This window comes from Phyllostomus hastatus, unplaced genomic scaffold (genome assembly GCF_019186645.2).
Source record: "Phyllostomus hastatus isolate PE091 unplaced genomic scaffold, TTU_PhHast_1.1 phas_contig_159, whole genome shotgun sequence".
NCBI lineage: Eukaryota > Metazoa > Chordata > Mammalia > Chiroptera > Phyllostomidae > Phyllostomus > Phyllostomus hastatus.
In genome coordinates this window covers 39,244,131-39,261,080 of record NW_025333640.1, presented here as the reverse complement: position 1 = coordinate 39,261,080, position 16,950 = coordinate 39,244,131, and the positions used below count along the sequence as shown (strand labels likewise).

The window sequence follows — 16,950 nt, the reverse complement described above, 5'->3', positions numbered from 1 at the left end:
TTCTAAGTAATTCTACAGATTTATGGGCTTCGGTACTAGTCTATGAATTCGTTGGTTCAACAAGTCTTGATGGAGCTCCCATCATGTTCCAGAAGCGGTGCTAGACCCTGGGGGCCGAGGGCAGAGTGAAGACCGCTGCTCCTGCGGTTACTGTCTGGCGTAAAACACTCGACCGTGTGGTGTCACAGTGCGCGTGCCAGGCGGAGACAGAGGAATGATGACCTTGTCACCACCAACTGAACCGCGTCACAAACTCCCTGCCCCGCCTTCCTCTTCTCGCTGCTCTGCTCCCCACCCCCACCTTCACTGTCTGCCTCTGACTGTCCAGAGTGAGGTCTCTCCCTGGGTGGGGACAGGGGACAGACAGGAAGAGCCGGGGGACGCTGGCAGGTCCTGAGCCCCACACTGTGCGCAGGAGGTTTTCTGCGAGTCACCTCACACGACCCTCACTCCGACCTGATTTAAACCTTTTTGTGCTCATTTTGCAAGCAGGGAAACTAACCCAGACACGCATTAAGGAACGTAATCAGAGGCCGCAGCTGGAGCCCAGCGGGCCTGCATTCCCAGCCAGGTCTGGTTTCCGAGCCCGGTCGTTCCACCCCAGCAGGTTGCCCCGTCCTCACAGAGACCCCGAAGGAAACGCCGGGCGTCAGGCGAGTCCTGGAGCCCTGGTGGGAGGGGGAGCGGGGGGGGGGCGGTGTTGTGCCCACGTCTCTCTGCACCCCCCACCCCGCGGGACTCAAACAGGGTTTTTTCTCTTCACTGAAAGTGGGTGAGCTTCAGATCTCTTTCACCCCTACGACCTGCTCTACATGGACCATTGGAAAACATTCACTTCAAGACAACTCGGCGTCTGGGAGGCCAGGAGGTTCCATCTGAGTCCACGGGGGACCTGCGGACTGTCCGGCTGGTGTCCAGTGTGCCACTGCAGAGCACAAAGGCGGACGGCAGGGTTGTGACCTCCCCACCTGCAAGGACCACAGTACAGAGGGAGGGCCACCCCTCGTGACAACCAGACGCAGATGGGTGACAGTGAACTTACAGTCTGGATGTCTGCATGCCGAAGGGACTTAAAAAGGACAAAGACTGAAGAAGCTTAATCAAGGAAGACTTCCTGGGGGAGGTGGGCCTCCACTGAGGTCACCAGCACGACCAAAGGGAGGGAACAGCATGGCCCTCACAGTGGGCTGTGTACATGTAGCTGTGATTTCTGTTCCTCCACCCCCTGCACTAATTAATGGTACTTTAAAGTGAGAGCCGACGCCTCTTTTTTGGAGTAACAGTAATGGCTACAAAATAATGAAACTAAATTTAATGTCATACATAATGTAAGAGACATCCAGTATTAAAATTTTATTATTCAACTCTCTCAAAATAGCCAATTTCGTCTGAGATTTTTCTGAATGCCGATTCATTCTGGGGCCCAATGCTCGCTAAGCTCCAAATGGGGAATCTTTGTAGCAACGTAATCACGCACAGGCGCCAATTGTTTTTAATGGATTTTTTCCTGCTCTTAACACCATTATGATCATTGCACTGTTTCCTTTGCTTCCTCTAGACGTGTTTGAGCTGGTCTTCCTCATTCTGCTTTTTTAAAAAAGATTTTATTTATTTATTTTTAGAGAGGGAAGGGAGGGAGAAAGAGAGGGAGAGAGAGAGAGAGAGAGAAACATCAATGTGCGGTTGCTGGGGGCCGTGGCCTGCAACCCAGGCACGTGCCCTGACTGGGAATCGAACCTGAGACACTTTGGTTCGCAGCCTGTGCTCAATCCACTGAGCTACGCCAGCCAGGGCGGGATTTTTACGAGATATGTTACTTACGTGGTGAAAGCAGCGTTCACTTTGGCCCCAAGGTAGTAAGAGTAAAGTATGAACATGCCAATCATAAAGGCGAGAAACACCATGATGAAGAGGACCATGAACTTGAAGATGTCCTTCACGGTCCTGCCGAGAGAGATCTGCAAGGGGCCGAAGCTCTCGTTCGCGGGGAGGATGTAGGCGATCCGGGAGAAGCTGAGCACGACGGCAATGGCATAGAGGCCTTCGGAAATGATCTGCGGGTCGGAAGGGAGCCACTTATCTCGGGCTGGAAGGAGAGAGCAGGAGAGATTAAAGATGGACTTCCTGTGCATCGCTCACTGTGCAAAGTCAGTGCCTTCCCTAGGCTCTGCCTTGTGGGTAGGTGGTTAACGTCTCGGTCAACAATACTCTAGACCCGATGACCAGTCTGGGCTCTCTTTGTCGCATTAAACAAGAAACATATGAATTCCACACTCAGATGAACTATTTTGGTGGAGAAAACACCATTATAAAGACCCTGAGCTGACTTCGCATTGAGCAGAAACAGAGTAAAACACAAAGGACGGAGAAAGAGGGTTCACACTTCCTCGGACGCACACAGCCTGGGCCAGGACCGCGGAGCGACGACCTCACTGAGCCCCCCTCGGGGACTAGGTTTATCGGCCGGTCAGTTTCTCAGCCTGGGAACTTGGCTGCCGCACGACCTCCGCATTTCGTGGGGACACGAGTTGGTCTCACGGCCGATGCAAGTCAAGTGTCATAGTCAGAGAGGTGAGACTGTCACCAAATCACGACGGTGCTGCCCACACCACGCCCTGGTATCTGAACACCACGCTTCTTCCTGGAAAACGAGAACTGCTACTGAGGTGCCCCCATTTTGGAGACAGATTCCAAATGAGGACCCCGAACACCCTTTGAAGGCCACGTAGGAAGGTCACAGCGAATTACACCTACTTCCCTGGAAGGTCCATGCAGCGCTCTGTGGTTAGTTTTGTGCGAACCGGGCCACTCCCAGAAAAATGCACACAGCATAGGCATTTGCAACGACAACAAAGGTTACCATTTACTGAATGTCTAATATGCACCAGACTCTGAGTTTTCAACAGACCCGACAGTTCTGGTGTTAACTGTTTTCTGCTTTCAGAGGCGCAGACTCCAAGACTGAGAAAGGTTAAAAACCTGATGGAAATCACACACGGGAGAAGCAGCGCAGCCCGAATTCACAAAGTTCCCTTCAGATGACCGTCATCAAAGACACGTGAATACGCGTAAGTAAACAGGCGACTGTGATACTCGAGGTTTTTATTACATGAACATGCGGCCCAAGTAAATTCTTTCCTTAGAAAGGGCGACCCTTTGCTCACTGGAGCTGCTCTCCCTGGTACAGACACGCCCTCGCTCGCCGGCTGTGAGAGCTGTATCGGGTGCACATTTCTCGCCGTGTGAGGGGCACATCTACATTTTGGTGCGGACGCCCAGCCTTCCGCAGTAGCCTGCGCACGCTGCTCATCCGTACCCCGAAGCGAGCCTTCGTCTCACTTCTTACGAGCGAGGCTTCCCACGCGGAAGCCACGTGGACTCGGCACCCGAGTCTCCCCGTCTGTAACATGAAGGTGAGCCCAGAACGTCTGCGGTCTTTTCCGGACTTGAGACTCTGCCACCGTGTGCGCATTTGGTACCTGCGGCTCCCCATTCAGCCTCGGGCTCAGGGGGTCAGGGCAGCCTAACTCGGGCGTGTGCGGGGAGGGAGGCGCCAGTATCCTTGCCCAGTGGGCGCCAGCCGGCCTGGTGCTCTCCTGTGACATCACCGCCGTGTGGGGAGGGGCACGGGGCACGGGGCATCCCCCCTCCCAGCTCCGGGATTCCTGCAGGTTCTCCGGGCTCACACCGTGACGGCCAGAGTAGCCCCTGCCCCTCTGGGTCTCGGCGCACTCCCCCTGCGCAGCAGTTTACACCTTTCACCACCTTACCTCCTCAGAGCCGCACCCTCAGGGACTCACCATCCCCGTCACTCCCTTTCTCAAGCCGTCTCCCCCCCACCCCCCGTGAGACAGTCTCGTGTCCTGACAGTCCATCAGGGTGAACTAGGTTGTTGGGCTGAAAGGCCCCTTTTCTCCCACCTTGCAGCACCTCCTTTCTACGGATGTGGAGACTAAGGCACGGGAAACTAAACGAACTTGAACCAAGTCACACGCCATGGGGAGTCAGAGCCTGGATACGAATCCAGCTCGGAGTCCCCCGCTGCCCCTACCGCCCAGAAGCGTTCGGCACAGCTCTCCCACCATCGTCGACATTCTCGGCGCTCCCTCCCGCAGCACGGCTCCCACACGGACACGGGGCCCTGCCGGCGGGCGACTCACCGTAAGTGAAGTACTGTATCTCCGGGGGGAGGGTGACTTCGCTGAGGTCGCTCCCCTGGACGTAGCTGTCCACGTAGTGCTGAGCTTTCGTCGCCTGGATGAAGGCGAGGAACCGGGCGGTGAACGCGGCGATGAAGATGGAGAGCATCCCGAAGTCCAGCACGTTCCACAGCTGCAGGATGTACTCCCTCGGCCCTTCCAGCCAGAGCTCCTTGCACTCGGACCACATCATCCCTGCCACAGCGCACACGGGGCGGGGGACACACGTCAGGCTTCATGCTTGGCCCCGGGGAGTCGTGCTCCCTTGGCCCCGTGGACACGACGCCCCGTCTGGGAAGCACCGACCCCCGGGTGCCCCGAAGCCCGGACTGTCCGGCTCACCGGGCATAGTCAGCAGAAGAGGAAGCTCCCACTACGGGAAGGACTCCCTCCACCAGCTGGCATTCGGGGAACCCCCCACCCCCGACGTGGGCCCAGACGTGCCACCACTCAGACAGAGGGGTGAGGGCCGGAAGGAGGAGAGACGCCAGGGAGTCAACAGAGTTTGCCCCATGAGGCTTTTGGAGGCGAGAAAAACGCATCTCTATGAAATTACAAGGGTCCCTTATCAAACCCCCGTGGTTACTGGAGAAATGGTGTGGAGTGAGTGAGCACCTGACCGTGGACTTGTAACAAGAACGTCTCCCCACTGACCCCCCCAGGAGCCCTTCCATCACTCCCGCCGCCCTGTACCCTGGGCCCCACCCCACTTCTTGCAGGCAGGTGACGGGAAGGGGAGGCCCTGCAGCGGGGGCCGGGGGTGGGGAGACATGGGAGGCAGCCAACGCCACTCCGGGAGGGAGGGCTCTCCTTGTCTTGACTGCGTCAGGGGAAAAGTCTGTGGGACTTTTCAAAGAAATGTCATGGCTCAACGTAAAATGTGTAAAACAGCTGCTTGACCCAGATGGAGACCGTGGGCGTGAACGAGGGGGAGGAAGGAACCCATTTAATCAGGGCTGGGGGGACACCAAGGAGCGCGCCGGGCGAAACAGAGGGGGCGCACAACAATGGCTTTGCATGAGTGATCAACAGGTAGACGGTTCCCGCGTCCGTCACCCTCCCCACGCTGCCTGCCCACAGTTCTCCCTCCAGCACGGCTGGCTGTGCAAACGGGCTGCCAGGAGGGGGCGTGACAAACACTCTGACAACGGACACGCTCCCCGAACACCTCTCAAACTAGAACAATGCACACGTGTTCTTGACTCATCAGCTCATAGCCACTGGGGTGACCTCACAAGAATTTCAATGGAATGTGTGATTGTCACAGTGAGCCACGTGAAAAAACTTACATTTTTATTCAGTAATTGAAGTTCAACTTCTGAAACACAATGTATTAATGCTAGGTTCATGTTACTTATAAAACTTTTAACCTTTAGTGTTAGGATACCTTTTAGCGTTATCCAGCTGACAAATTATCTGATTATTTCACTCTCCCACTAATCTAACCATGGTGATATTGCCACCATAGAACGTGAAATAACATTTTAAATAGAAAATGACACTGGGTTGGTGGACATACAACATACTGCACAGAGGGTACATTACAGAATTGTATACCTTCCTGGCTGGTGTAGCTCAGTGGATTGAGCGTGGGCTGCGAACCAAAGTGTCGCAGGTTCGATTCCCAGCCAGGGTACATGTCTGGGTTGCAGGCCATAACCTCCAGCAACCGCACATTGATGTCTCTCTCTCTGTCTCTCTATCTCCTTCCCATCCCTCTCTAAAAATAAATAAATAAATAAATCTTTAAAAAAAAAGAATTGTATACCTTAAACCCACATCATTTTATTCGCCAGTGGCACCCCAATACACTCAATTTTAAAAAAAGAGAGTGAAAACGGCAAATAGGCACTGTTTGGGGTAGCTCTAAGAGCACTTGAAATGCAAGGCTTACCTAGAACCCACACCATGATGAGCATCTCGGTCCACGTGAACTGGGTGGTCTTGACCCTGAAGATCTGTTTGGGGTAGTCGGTGACCGTGACATTGGGCAGCGTCCGGATGCCCTCGAACCGGTCGGAGGCGTTGAACACCAGCAGGCCCAGGAAGATGATGAAGGAAGCGGCGTGAGCCACGAACTTCATGAAGGGGCTTCGCAGAACCTTCCCCAGCTGTGATAGGGCCAAAAAAAAAATTTTTTTTTTTCAGTTTTGAAAATCCAGCTTCCACTTATGAAAATCACTATACAGGATTAAACACAGATGACATGAGAACACTTTCAAAGCTTTGCTTCCATTCCTGAAAAGCTATACATTGTGAAAATCACTCCTTTGAAAGGATGTTTCCCACAAAAATAATTTGAGAAGGTTTCAGACTTCCTTGTTTCTAAATAGCCAGTTTGTCTTAGAATATGCTGCATTCACAGGTGCGTTTCTGAAAATCATGGGGCCTGTCTGTACTGGTTGTTCTTATTTTTACATCGAAAGGCTGTGCAATGTCAAGGTTTTTAGGGTTTAGGGAAAGAAATTCCAAGTTTGCCATGTGTAATCCTCTACTGCTTTATAATTGAAATGTTATGATGAATTTGCAGCCTTGTTCGCTTATCGCTGAAATGTTATGATGTGTCTGCAGCACGTTGAAAACCCTCTGAAGATTAAAAAAATCCAGCCACTATAGAAGTAAACTTTAGTTCTCATTTCCAAATATTCCAAAATCACGTCGTGCTTTGCATGACAGAAACAAGGCAGAAAATACTATAATCAGGATAAATATTTTGTCTGTTATTATCGCAATTAGAAGAGGGAGATAGATACGCAATGATTAAAACCTCTAAGTAGGTCAATGTAATTGAAAGTCATGCTCGAGTCTGGAAAAGTACATAAATAGTAGGAGATCATCTTAAAGTTCATTTTGTAGTTATTTTAAGGTAACTCCTTTAAAACCCCATGTGACCCGCTGTCCTGAAAAGCCCCATGTTCTGGGAGAAATGGAAACAACTCCTCCTGTCCCCAGGGCTTCTGCGGCCCACCAGTTAGGTACATCTGGTAGATCTGTTGGGGAAGGGCTCCGTTCTGCACCCCCAACCCCACTTTCAAACTCCGTCTGTGCCCTGAGCAAACACCGCAGTCCACATGCAAAAGACGGCAAGTTCCAACGAGTGTTTGTGTGCGTCCCCAACCTTGACGAGATGCCAACAAACAGCCACGAGCTGCCGATCCCTCCTGGGATGGGCCACGAAGGCTCACAGACCAACGTCACATTTTCTACGGGAAAACAAACAACGTTTTCACAGGCCCCCGTGCTGTGTCCGCAGCTGCACGCTGCAGGGGGAGGGGTGGGGGCCCGCCTTCGTAGCGCTGGGTGATTTCTTGGGAGTTGTCAAGTCTGTAAAAGGTGGGTCTTTTAAAACGCCAAACAGCAAGAACAGAAAGCAGCACGCCTATCCTAAAAGTGGGGTACACGGAGAGAATTCTGTCTACGTTGTCTTTTCACCACTGAGTAGAGGGCCTAGGGCAGGTATGAACGGGGTAGAAAGGGCTCAAGCCCCTCCTTTCGCTTCTCTGCTGGGCGGAGTCCCCAGGCCAGGAGCCGCGCTTCGCCGGGCGGAGAGAAACAGGGAGGGGGACTGAAGATGCCCACGCCAGGCCCAACGCCACATGTCTGCCGGCAGAGCTGCCCAAAGACACCAACACTTGCAAACCGGACTCCAGCGCCTCTTCCCCAGAAAGGGGAACTACTGGCGTGGGATGTGACTTCTGTGTTTAAGGCACGCTCTCTCACGTTATTTCTAGTTTCTAGTCTGTAGTCTTGCCGTAAGATACTCTTCCATGATATACGACAAAGCAACTCAGTCAAGTCATCAAAACTGATCCACAGGACAAAATTTCAGCCTTGCCGGCACAGGCAGCTCGAGCGCGCGGTGCGATGGGCGAATATTCCCGCACACGCACGGCGCTGGGGGCGCCACTGAGCCAGGGAGATGCCGGACTTCAGGGGCCGTTCTAGGGCCCTGACTCGTTTTGCCTGAAACTGCCCCTGATCTAAACAAAACCAGATTTCCTAATATAAAAACGGGATCAAAGCATCTCAGAGCAGCCTCCTGGCCCCAGCCGTGCCCCGGACACCTACGCAGAGTCTGTGCACATGCCCACTGTTCCTCTCGCCATCGCGGTCAGCGGTCCTCCGAGGCGCGGCCAGGCTGACTCTCCGCAGGCGAGTGGAGAGACGGGGAAAGGTCGTGAACAAAACGAGTCAAGCAAAACTCACTGAACAAACCATCGAAAAATGCCAAAGTCCCCAGGCCTGAGTCTACGTGTTTCCTTCCGAAGAAGAACAAAGAGCTCAGGGCACCCGACATGCGCTTCCTTGGACTTTGGGAAACACCACGTGTGCAGCTGGGCTTACCACGCCAGCCACGGACGGCGTGGACAGGTCCCGGCGGGCACCCTGGGGCGGGCAGGCTGGCTGCCGTGTCTTAGAGCCCTCGCAGGGGCCACATCCCCATTCCTCCCTGGGCCGGCCCGTCGGGTGTCCATGCACGGAGCTGTCAGCAGAACCAGAGCGCCTGCCCCTTCCTTCCAGCAGCTCTCCCCCCGCCCCCCCGCCCACCATGGGGACTTTATCATAAAAGCCTAAGCATTATGTGCCTGCCAAGACTATCTACCCCACTGGCACCAAACGCTTTCTCACCCCTTATTTGAATCAATCCGGTCATTACAAAGCAGCACCCGTGTGCTGGAGTCCATTATCCTTCAGGGCGGGACCGCTAAGAGCCCGAAGTGGGAAGCTTTGTCCTTTTTCATCCCCATAGGGCGAGGTGACACAGAGGTGACACAGAGGTGACAGAGAGTGTAAGAAAGCTGTACCCGGCTGCAAGGCGCAATCCAGTAGCCAACGGCGAGGAACGGAAGGCCCAAGGCCACCACCAGCACCACCAGGCACTTGACGGCTGTGGGCTGCTCCCGCAGCCCCGAGAGGTTCTCGTACCAGATGGTCAGGAGCTGCTGCTGGCAGTTGGGGTGAGCCACAAACTGCGGGGAGAGAGAGGGAGGCGGGTTACCATGCCGTCGGCCACAGTTCGACCGCTGAACATCAAGACTAACCTCCTGAAGATATTAGCGCCCATGCTCCCAGCACACGGGTGCTGGAAGGTGCTGGTCCTACCCTCCGTCTCCTTCCCTCCGTCTTCCCACACTGCTCCAGAACCCAGAGAAGAACGAGAGTGGACACAAGAGGGCGACACTGATGCTGTCCCGAACCAGCTCTTTCTGCTCCAAGCTCTCCCTAATTCAGGTTCCTTTCTGGAACCTGGGGACAGAGTCGCTCCTTGTGGACACGTCCCGTCCTGGCTTTCAGTCCAAACGGAAGAGGAAGTTTGGTTTTCAATGTAGACTATGGCGAAAAGCGAAATGCGTTAAGTTTCTCGAGCGACCCCTGCAACACTGCCCGTGTGAAAATATGCACAGGATGTGGCTGATGTGCACGGGTGCACAGTCCCTGCACACCCACACGAGAGTCGCGAGAAGCCAGCGAGCCCGCAGGCGCTGTGCTCGGGCCACACTGCACGGCTCCGGGAACCGGCGTCCCATGTCACTTCCGTCCTATTGAGTAATCTGCGCTCTTCTTATTGCTTCCTCTGTCACAGGTCAGGAAAAAGCCACATTTATCTGCAGCCGTGATTTCCTAACTACAATTCTAACCAGGGAAAATGAGCAACTTAGACTCCCTTCCTCACCTCCATGGAGTTTGATTTTGCCGTCTGGTGTTGCTGACCCATCTGCCTGAATCTGTTGAGGAGAACTGGGACTTCTTTAAGGCCCTGCCCTTATTCAGGGAGCAGACTTGTATGTGTCACCCGGCCCACAGAAAGGTCCCTACGCCAAAAGGTGCCCCCTTGCAGCTGGAGCTGCTTCTCTCTGAATGGCCAAGCGCAGTTTGCCCAAGTTTGGGAATTATCCAAGGTCACTCACACATCAACGGGAAGTGCCATCAGGGTTTCGGAAAAAGAGTTTAGCAATGCAAACGTCAAAGCATCGCTGTCTTCTAACGAACAGGATGAACGGCAACAGCAAACCCCCGTTAGGAAGCACCGTGAGAGGTGTCTGCGAACTCAGGGAGGCACAGGGGCAGCCGCGGTGCCCCGTGGGCACAGGGTTCATCTGGAATCGAGCCCTAGTTCCCTAATTGCCTCCTTGGGATTCCTGGTGACTCCAGACACTTCTGCACATTGTCGGGTTCTGTACCAAGAGCATGGCTCCAGGGTGGCGGAGAGGTTCCCACTAACTGGGGTATAGTTTTCCACCAGCACTTTCCACTAGAACAGTGGTAATAAGAAGTAAAACCTCGGCACAGCTTCCCCCAGACCCCGCCCCCCAGACTCCACCCCCAGTGCGCCAGTGCTCTGGGAGCCCGAGGTGACCCCGCCCGCGGCAGGAGGAGACACAGGCTGACAGATGTGTCTGAGGTTGAATCTACAGGTATTAGAGTTGAAGTACTTCACTGAATTTTTTTTCAATAACGCAAACTGGTAAGGCTTGGGAGAGTTAAAAGTACTAACAATAAGATACTATCTTTTCTGGTTGGATGAACTCAATGTGAAAAAGAGTGTTTGATCCTGCCTGTAAGATCCTTTTGATTCAATTGTAAAACTCCCAGGTCCTGGGGGTCACTGGTCACTGCCAGCCACGAAATTATATGAGACCTTCTTTTCAAACTCAAGGTTGCGTCACTATCTCCACGTTCTGATTTTTGAAAACTGTATTTCAAAGTCAATGGGGGTCATCATTTGAACTCATGGTATAACGTGTGGATATACTCAAGGTTGAAAGCTTCCAGGGGTCTCTGCGACCATTTCCTGGGATTCCCGAAAACTGCGTATTCCCACCCCTGCCCCTGCAGCTACTGGATCGCTTCCTTCCTGCCTCACCCCTCCTCCTACGTGAGAAACCCTCAAGCCCTCCACACCCGCCACCATTTGTCCCACTCACTCACGCACTCACTCATTCTCCAGCACGGCATGAGCCCCTGGGAGGAGCCTAGCTGGGCCCTGGGCGCAGGAAGATGCAGATGGAAGGAAGCATCAGCACTCCGTTGAGTGATGAGGGGTCCCCAGTTTTGGGCACAAGGGACGGTACCAATACATGTGAAAAACAGCTATTACAATAGCTGCACTCCTATGCTTCCCAAGATAAATGATCAGCATTTAACGTAGTCCTAATGTCAATGTTGGTCCAATGTCTTGGTGTCTGACATGTGTACAGGGTCTGCACTTGTGGGAAGTTGGGTGGATGCAAAGGCAAGGCAGGCCTGTGGTTGCAGCCAGGCTTGGCTTGGATGGGGAGTGGTGCATCCTGGGAAATCCACCCACGGGCAGAGAGGTGACATCATCAGATCAGATTACCGCTTGGGACGTCAACAAGCACTGTTTAATGGGCCAAGGGTCCGAGCAAAACAGAAAATGACCATGAAGTCAACAGGCAGGTGGGCGTGTCCAATGCAACCGGCGGGCAGATTTCCCTCTTGGGAGTGTCCAGCCTTTCTTTCGTAGGTTTTCAGCGCTCGGGGACAGAAATACTCATGTTGTAGTACGGCTGCTCCCTCATCTTGGTCCTCCTCCTTGAGCCAGTCTTTAAGTCTGATGATGCGCTGTATGGCATTCATTATACTGAATAAGGTTACTCGGAGACCTGATGGAAATCGATCCTGTCTGCACGGCCCACAGGTGACCCACAGAGGCCTGTACACGCAATGCACACACTTCCTCTGTGTTAAATACCAGCCCAAATCATGTTCACACTTTCCTTGTCGTCCTGTGCCCTTCTGCTGAGCAGGTGTGTTTCCTACCCTACTAATTTTGCCCTCACCACTAGACGGTGCCTGTCATTTCAGTAAATCACTTCCTGTGACTTCTTTTAATCCACAGAAAGAGCACACAAATGGCTACTTCCCCTCCAGCGGTTTTAAATCCTCCCACGGGTCCACAGGGAACATTTGAAAAAGAAAATAAAACTAATGCAATCGTAGTGGCTGAGAGCAACCAAGCTAATCCTTCCCGGAGATGAGCTTCACTCTTTTCAGTGACTTCGGGACAGGGCGGCGACCTTATCTGCTCTGACTGCGTCCGCCCTGACCTGCCGCGCCAGCCCTGGCCAGCCGGAGAAAGTCTGCGTGCCGCGTCCTGACCTCGGCGGCCAGCAAACTGAAACCGTTCCAAAAATAAAACCCTTATGCGAGGTTTTCTGGTTTGAAGGGAGGATGATTGACACACAAGAAAATCTCAGTCTTTCCACAAACAATACTACGGTGGCATTGAGAAAAAACGCTTTTTTTTTCCAGCTAGGAATGCCTGATAGGTTCTTGTAAACCGGACCTCCACTCAGGGCAGGTATGGAAAACAACATGTAGAAGATCATTGTTGATAACGTGTAGATAATTTCAATTTCAAAAAAATTCACGTTAAGCTGTCTTTTCATCAGATCAGCCTTCAGGAGCACTGCCCTCGTGGGCACAGCCCGGGGCAGAAACAGGGTAGGAAAGCTCTGCTTCGTTCTTGATTTCATGGTTGGAGCCCCGCTCTCACACTTGAGAAGAGAATACTCTGGTGGATCTAGAACCTAGATGACGCTGTTTTCTCTTTCAAGTCCTTGAGTCGTGGCATATGACCAGAGAACTCACAGGGCATGGTGTTCCGGATTCCGAACCGGCCAGGTGTGAAATGCCCTGGTTTCCTCTTGGAGTCGGGCACACACCTGGCCCCCAGGCTGCCTGGGGCAGGGGGCGGGGCTGCGCTGGCACACGCCCCCAAAGCCTCTTCGGGGCCTATAGCCCCCACGCGTGGCTCCACTCCTGGGCTTCCTCTGCACACACTGGGAAACACACACATTTCTCTGCACAACCATGTGTGTTTACATTGCTGCCCGTGTCTCTTCTAGACAATTGTTCTGCAGCTAAACTTAGTCCCACCATGGGGGAAACAGGAGAGCAGAAGGAAGAACTCATTGAATTCATGTTCAGATCCCTCCCACGCAGTGTTTAAATTTCAATTTCTGGACAAACTGCCACTGAGTCTCTCAGGCCCGGGGGAGCCCGAGGTGTGGTTCGTAGGGAAGACCCCAGCTCCGGGAGCCTGGAGCCCAGAGAGAGGTCAGCAGACTCAGGCCCGGACCCAGACCGGGGGCGGGTTTGGGCAGTGGCCAGAGCGGCTGCCTGAGTCTCTTAGGGGACCAGCCAGCTCACCATGACATCAAACTGGGCTCCTTGGTGAAATTAGAGGCCGATCTGAATAAATATGAGCTTGTTTTGTTATCGGGGGAAAATTCTGTAACTTAAAATTATTTTGAAATGCCTTTCCTATAGCCATTGACTACTCCAGGGCCGCAGCTGGCGGAGGGGGGTCCATGCAGCCTTAGGATCCATGAAGAGATTTTTCTTGGGGACTAGAAAGGGGGGGTGGGAACAATGGGGAAAGGATGGGCGTCGTATTCTCCCTCTTCGCTGGAGTGTAAGTGGGTGAGTGCTGAATGAACGATAAAGGTGGCCTTTAAGAGAAAAAAGGGCTTTTTTTTTGACTTGGGCTTTTGGGGCATTCCAGAATAGAGTTCTCATAGGCATTGATCAAATGAACATGCCAAGTTAAAACTTTGACTACTATTCACTGGGTAGCACAAAACAAACTAGACAGAAACACCTGCGAAGTCTTCACCCTCCTTTCAGTTCCAAACAGATTCTTTTTGCCGTTGTGGCCTGAGAGCTGACGGGCAGCCAGCTGAGTATTGCGGACACCTCATACACTATAATCTGCACACCGATTTATATTTAAAATGGACACGCGGGAGGACATTCGCTCTGTGAGACAGCTTGGTTGACACAGGCACGCCCACAGGCGAGCTGCCTCTGCTAACGTGACACTTTCAGAGCCGTGATCGAGCACCCGGGACAACGGAAACCAATCCTCCTCTCTCAGGAGCACGCGAGAAGAGATGCGAATCCCAAGACCTGTGAGTAAACATCCAGACAGGTTTCTAAAAGCGCTCCAACATCAGTCTTACTCAAAATCATCTTCTTTTCCCCACGATGACAAAACCTCTGCCAGCCAGAACGCTGGGAGAGGGGGCAGCGGGGCCAGCGCCGTCCCCTTGTAGCTGACAAGGCCGTGACGAGTCATTTCGCTGCAGTGCTGCTGAGGATCTTCCCGGTTCTCTGCCCTGTTAGTGGCGTTGCAACGAGCAGTTTACAGACATCTCTGTCATATCTCAACCCACCGAAATCCCACCACACCTCTGAGGCAGATAAGAAGTATTTTATCCTCCTTTTATAGAAGACACTGAAATTTAAGGAAGTCTTATGATTTATCCGAGGTCTCACAACCAACAACAAATGGGAAGGGTTGGGAGCTCGATACTTGGCTCCCAACGTTACCATACTTCCCTTCGTCTCTCTCGTGAAGAAAAAAAAATCTTTTTCCAGTAAGATCTATTCTTATTACGGAAAAGAAAACGCCCTAGAATCTCGGCATGGTGGGTGCTCCGTGTCTCTCCCACCCTGGTGCGGGGTGGCAGTGGGCCGCTCACCTTTTTGACCTCATACTTAATGGCCAGCTTGACGCGACTCAGTGAGGCCTTGTGCCTGTGCGCCTCCGCGGGCTCCGCCGACTCCAGGTCGCCGTTCAGAATGGCTTCCACCTCTTCCGAGTCCCGGCACAGATCCAGCACACCCACCACGAAGTCTTTGCATTGCATGGACAGCTTCCGATAGTCGTTCTGCGAACGAGAGGTTTGGAGTTCAGCACAAAGAATTTGCTTTAATCCCATGGGAAGTGTTTAGGATTTTCTGTGCATCAGACCGAGGTGTCCCTTCCTCCGGGTGGGGCGCTGCAGTCCCTACGTGGATGCTAGGCTTGCTGAGTTAGCCGTGGCTGGATTTGAACCCCCACCCCACTAGCCAGGACCTTCTGCGACCTGCTCCCCCATATGAGACAGCCCCGAAACCGCTATGCACTGAGGTCCCTGGTCTGGAGTAAGTGGTGTTGGCTAAACGCTACCGCTGAAAGACCAAAGGATCAAGAAGAGTTGAATCTCTTTTGTGCAGATAAACAATAATTTTCTCAAAGTTCAAACAAAACCATTTGTAAAATGAAAAACAAATGTATTGGTTATTTTATTCAAAATTTATTTTAAGAATTACAGTTGAAATTACAATGAAAAAATTTTAAATGGTGATTTTTCTAAAGTGGCGATTTGACGTAGAAGATTGGCCATGCGTGAGACTGACAGGTCAGGCTCGTCATCCCTGCCCCGGTGGGGACTGTGCTTCTCCAAGTGCAGCCCGCACCCCTGCAGCACCGACGGCACCTGGCCGTGCGCCAGAACGGCCGTTCTCGGGCCCCGGTCCTGACACGCCTGGGAACGACCGGTGTGCAGGGAGAGTGAAGAGATGGACGGGTGCCCGCAGAGAGAGCGGGTGATTTTTCCTGGTTTGTCTGCAGGGCACATTTTCAGGTCCTGCAGACCCTGAAGGCAGAGAAGTGTCCCTGGAACGAACACCTTCCTAAAAACAACCTGTTCATCTCTCGTGTCTTCAGCATATGTGTGTCGTGCCTGCGCCATATGGGGAGGCCACTCGGCAGCCTCCCTGTCACCTCCCGGATGGAGCTCCCGTTCTCCCCTTAGGTCCCTGCCACCGCGTCAACCACTGTCCCTAGGCAAGGGTCTTCCTTTCGGAAACCCCAGTTCCATTTCTACGGCTTCCACTAAAATCCCAGCCCATGAAGCAAGTTAACCGGATGATACTCTAATTCAGTGCACTCGGGGAAAACAGAATTCCTCATTTCCACATGTCCTGAGACACGGTATTTCTCTAATAGCCAAGTAACACTGCCCAGAAGGATCTCCAAATTCTGGGCATCTAAAAATTATATTTTCAATGATACTTTTTAAAAAGGCATGAAGAATTCCAATTTTGTCCCTTGAACAATTAATCCGTGTGATGCGATGGGCAAAAAATCACATCACCAGCTGAAATCAACACGAAGAGGAGACTCTGTTTAAAGGCTACGCAGATCAGAATAGTTTCCATTTCTGCTATCAGAAATTCAGATAAAGAACAGTTACAGTTAATCCTTTTCCCCTCATAAGGGAACAGATACAATGAATAAAAACTTCAGTCTGCTTTCCATTCAAGCTGGGACCCGGCAACTGATAAAATTAATAAAACGTTCAGCCTCTGGTTTCTATGCAGAGTGTCAGTTACATATCCATCTGCCTTCCATGCCTGAAAGGCTAATGAAATATTTTATTAGAGCATCCAGAAGAAGTATTAAATCCATGTCTGTTTCTATAGAAAGCTCCCCTTTTAATACAATTTTTTAGATGAAATTTCCTTGTGTTACTCTTCAGTTCAGACTGCTCTGTAAGATTCGGTGCAACCTAGGATGGCCACCGTGCCATTGAGCAGAAAGAAAAGAGACTATTTTCTATGTGTGAAGAGAACATAGGGACCACTTTTGCAGTAATACCCAAATAATGGCTCATCATCTTTAAAAAAAAATTAGACTCTGCAAATTGTCCAGTCTTAAAGAAAGCTGTGGGGGGCGGGGTTTCTTTTTTCTCCCCCCCACATCTGCTGAAAGATTCGTGACCCAAGTTTCGAGGACAACACTTTGTTTTCCTAACAATTTAAAACATTTCCTGCTGGAAGAAGTCTGTTACCCCGTGTAGATAATAATCGGAGCTGGACATAACGGGCATTTCTTTTATCGCGGTCGTGGGGCAGCACGTCGTCCACACATACAGAGCTCCCGGGAGACGGAGAGCCA

At 52.2% G+C, this 16,950-nt stretch overlaps 1 protein-coding gene across 8 annotated transcripts in view; it reads right to left on the bottom strand.

The window, feature by feature from the left end:
* TRPC3 (transient receptor potential cation channel subfamily C member 3) overlaps positions 1-16,950 on the bottom strand; it is a 51,513-nt gene that overhangs the window by 17,379 nt on the left and 17,184 nt on the right. For 7 of the 8 annotated variants that reach the window (XR_006784800.1, XM_045830914.1, XM_045830916.1 and 4 more), the window contains exons 3-7: positions 14,708-14,896; positions 9,005-9,169; positions 6,094-6,310; positions 4,161-4,394; positions 1,822-2,086 (exon numbers count right to left, since the gene is read on the bottom strand). Coding sequence is in view for 7 of the 8 variants with exons in the window: in XM_045830914.1 (XP_045686870.1) it covers positions 1,822-2,086; positions 4,161-4,394; positions 6,094-6,310; positions 9,005-9,169; positions 14,708-14,896 (1,070 nt within the window). In the remaining variant the exon portion in view is untranslated. The remainder of the gene's footprint in view (positions 1-1,821; positions 2,087-4,160; positions 4,395-6,093; positions 6,311-9,004; positions 9,170-14,707; positions 14,897-16,950) is intronic. The other variant, XM_045830919.1, reaches the window with a different exon arrangement.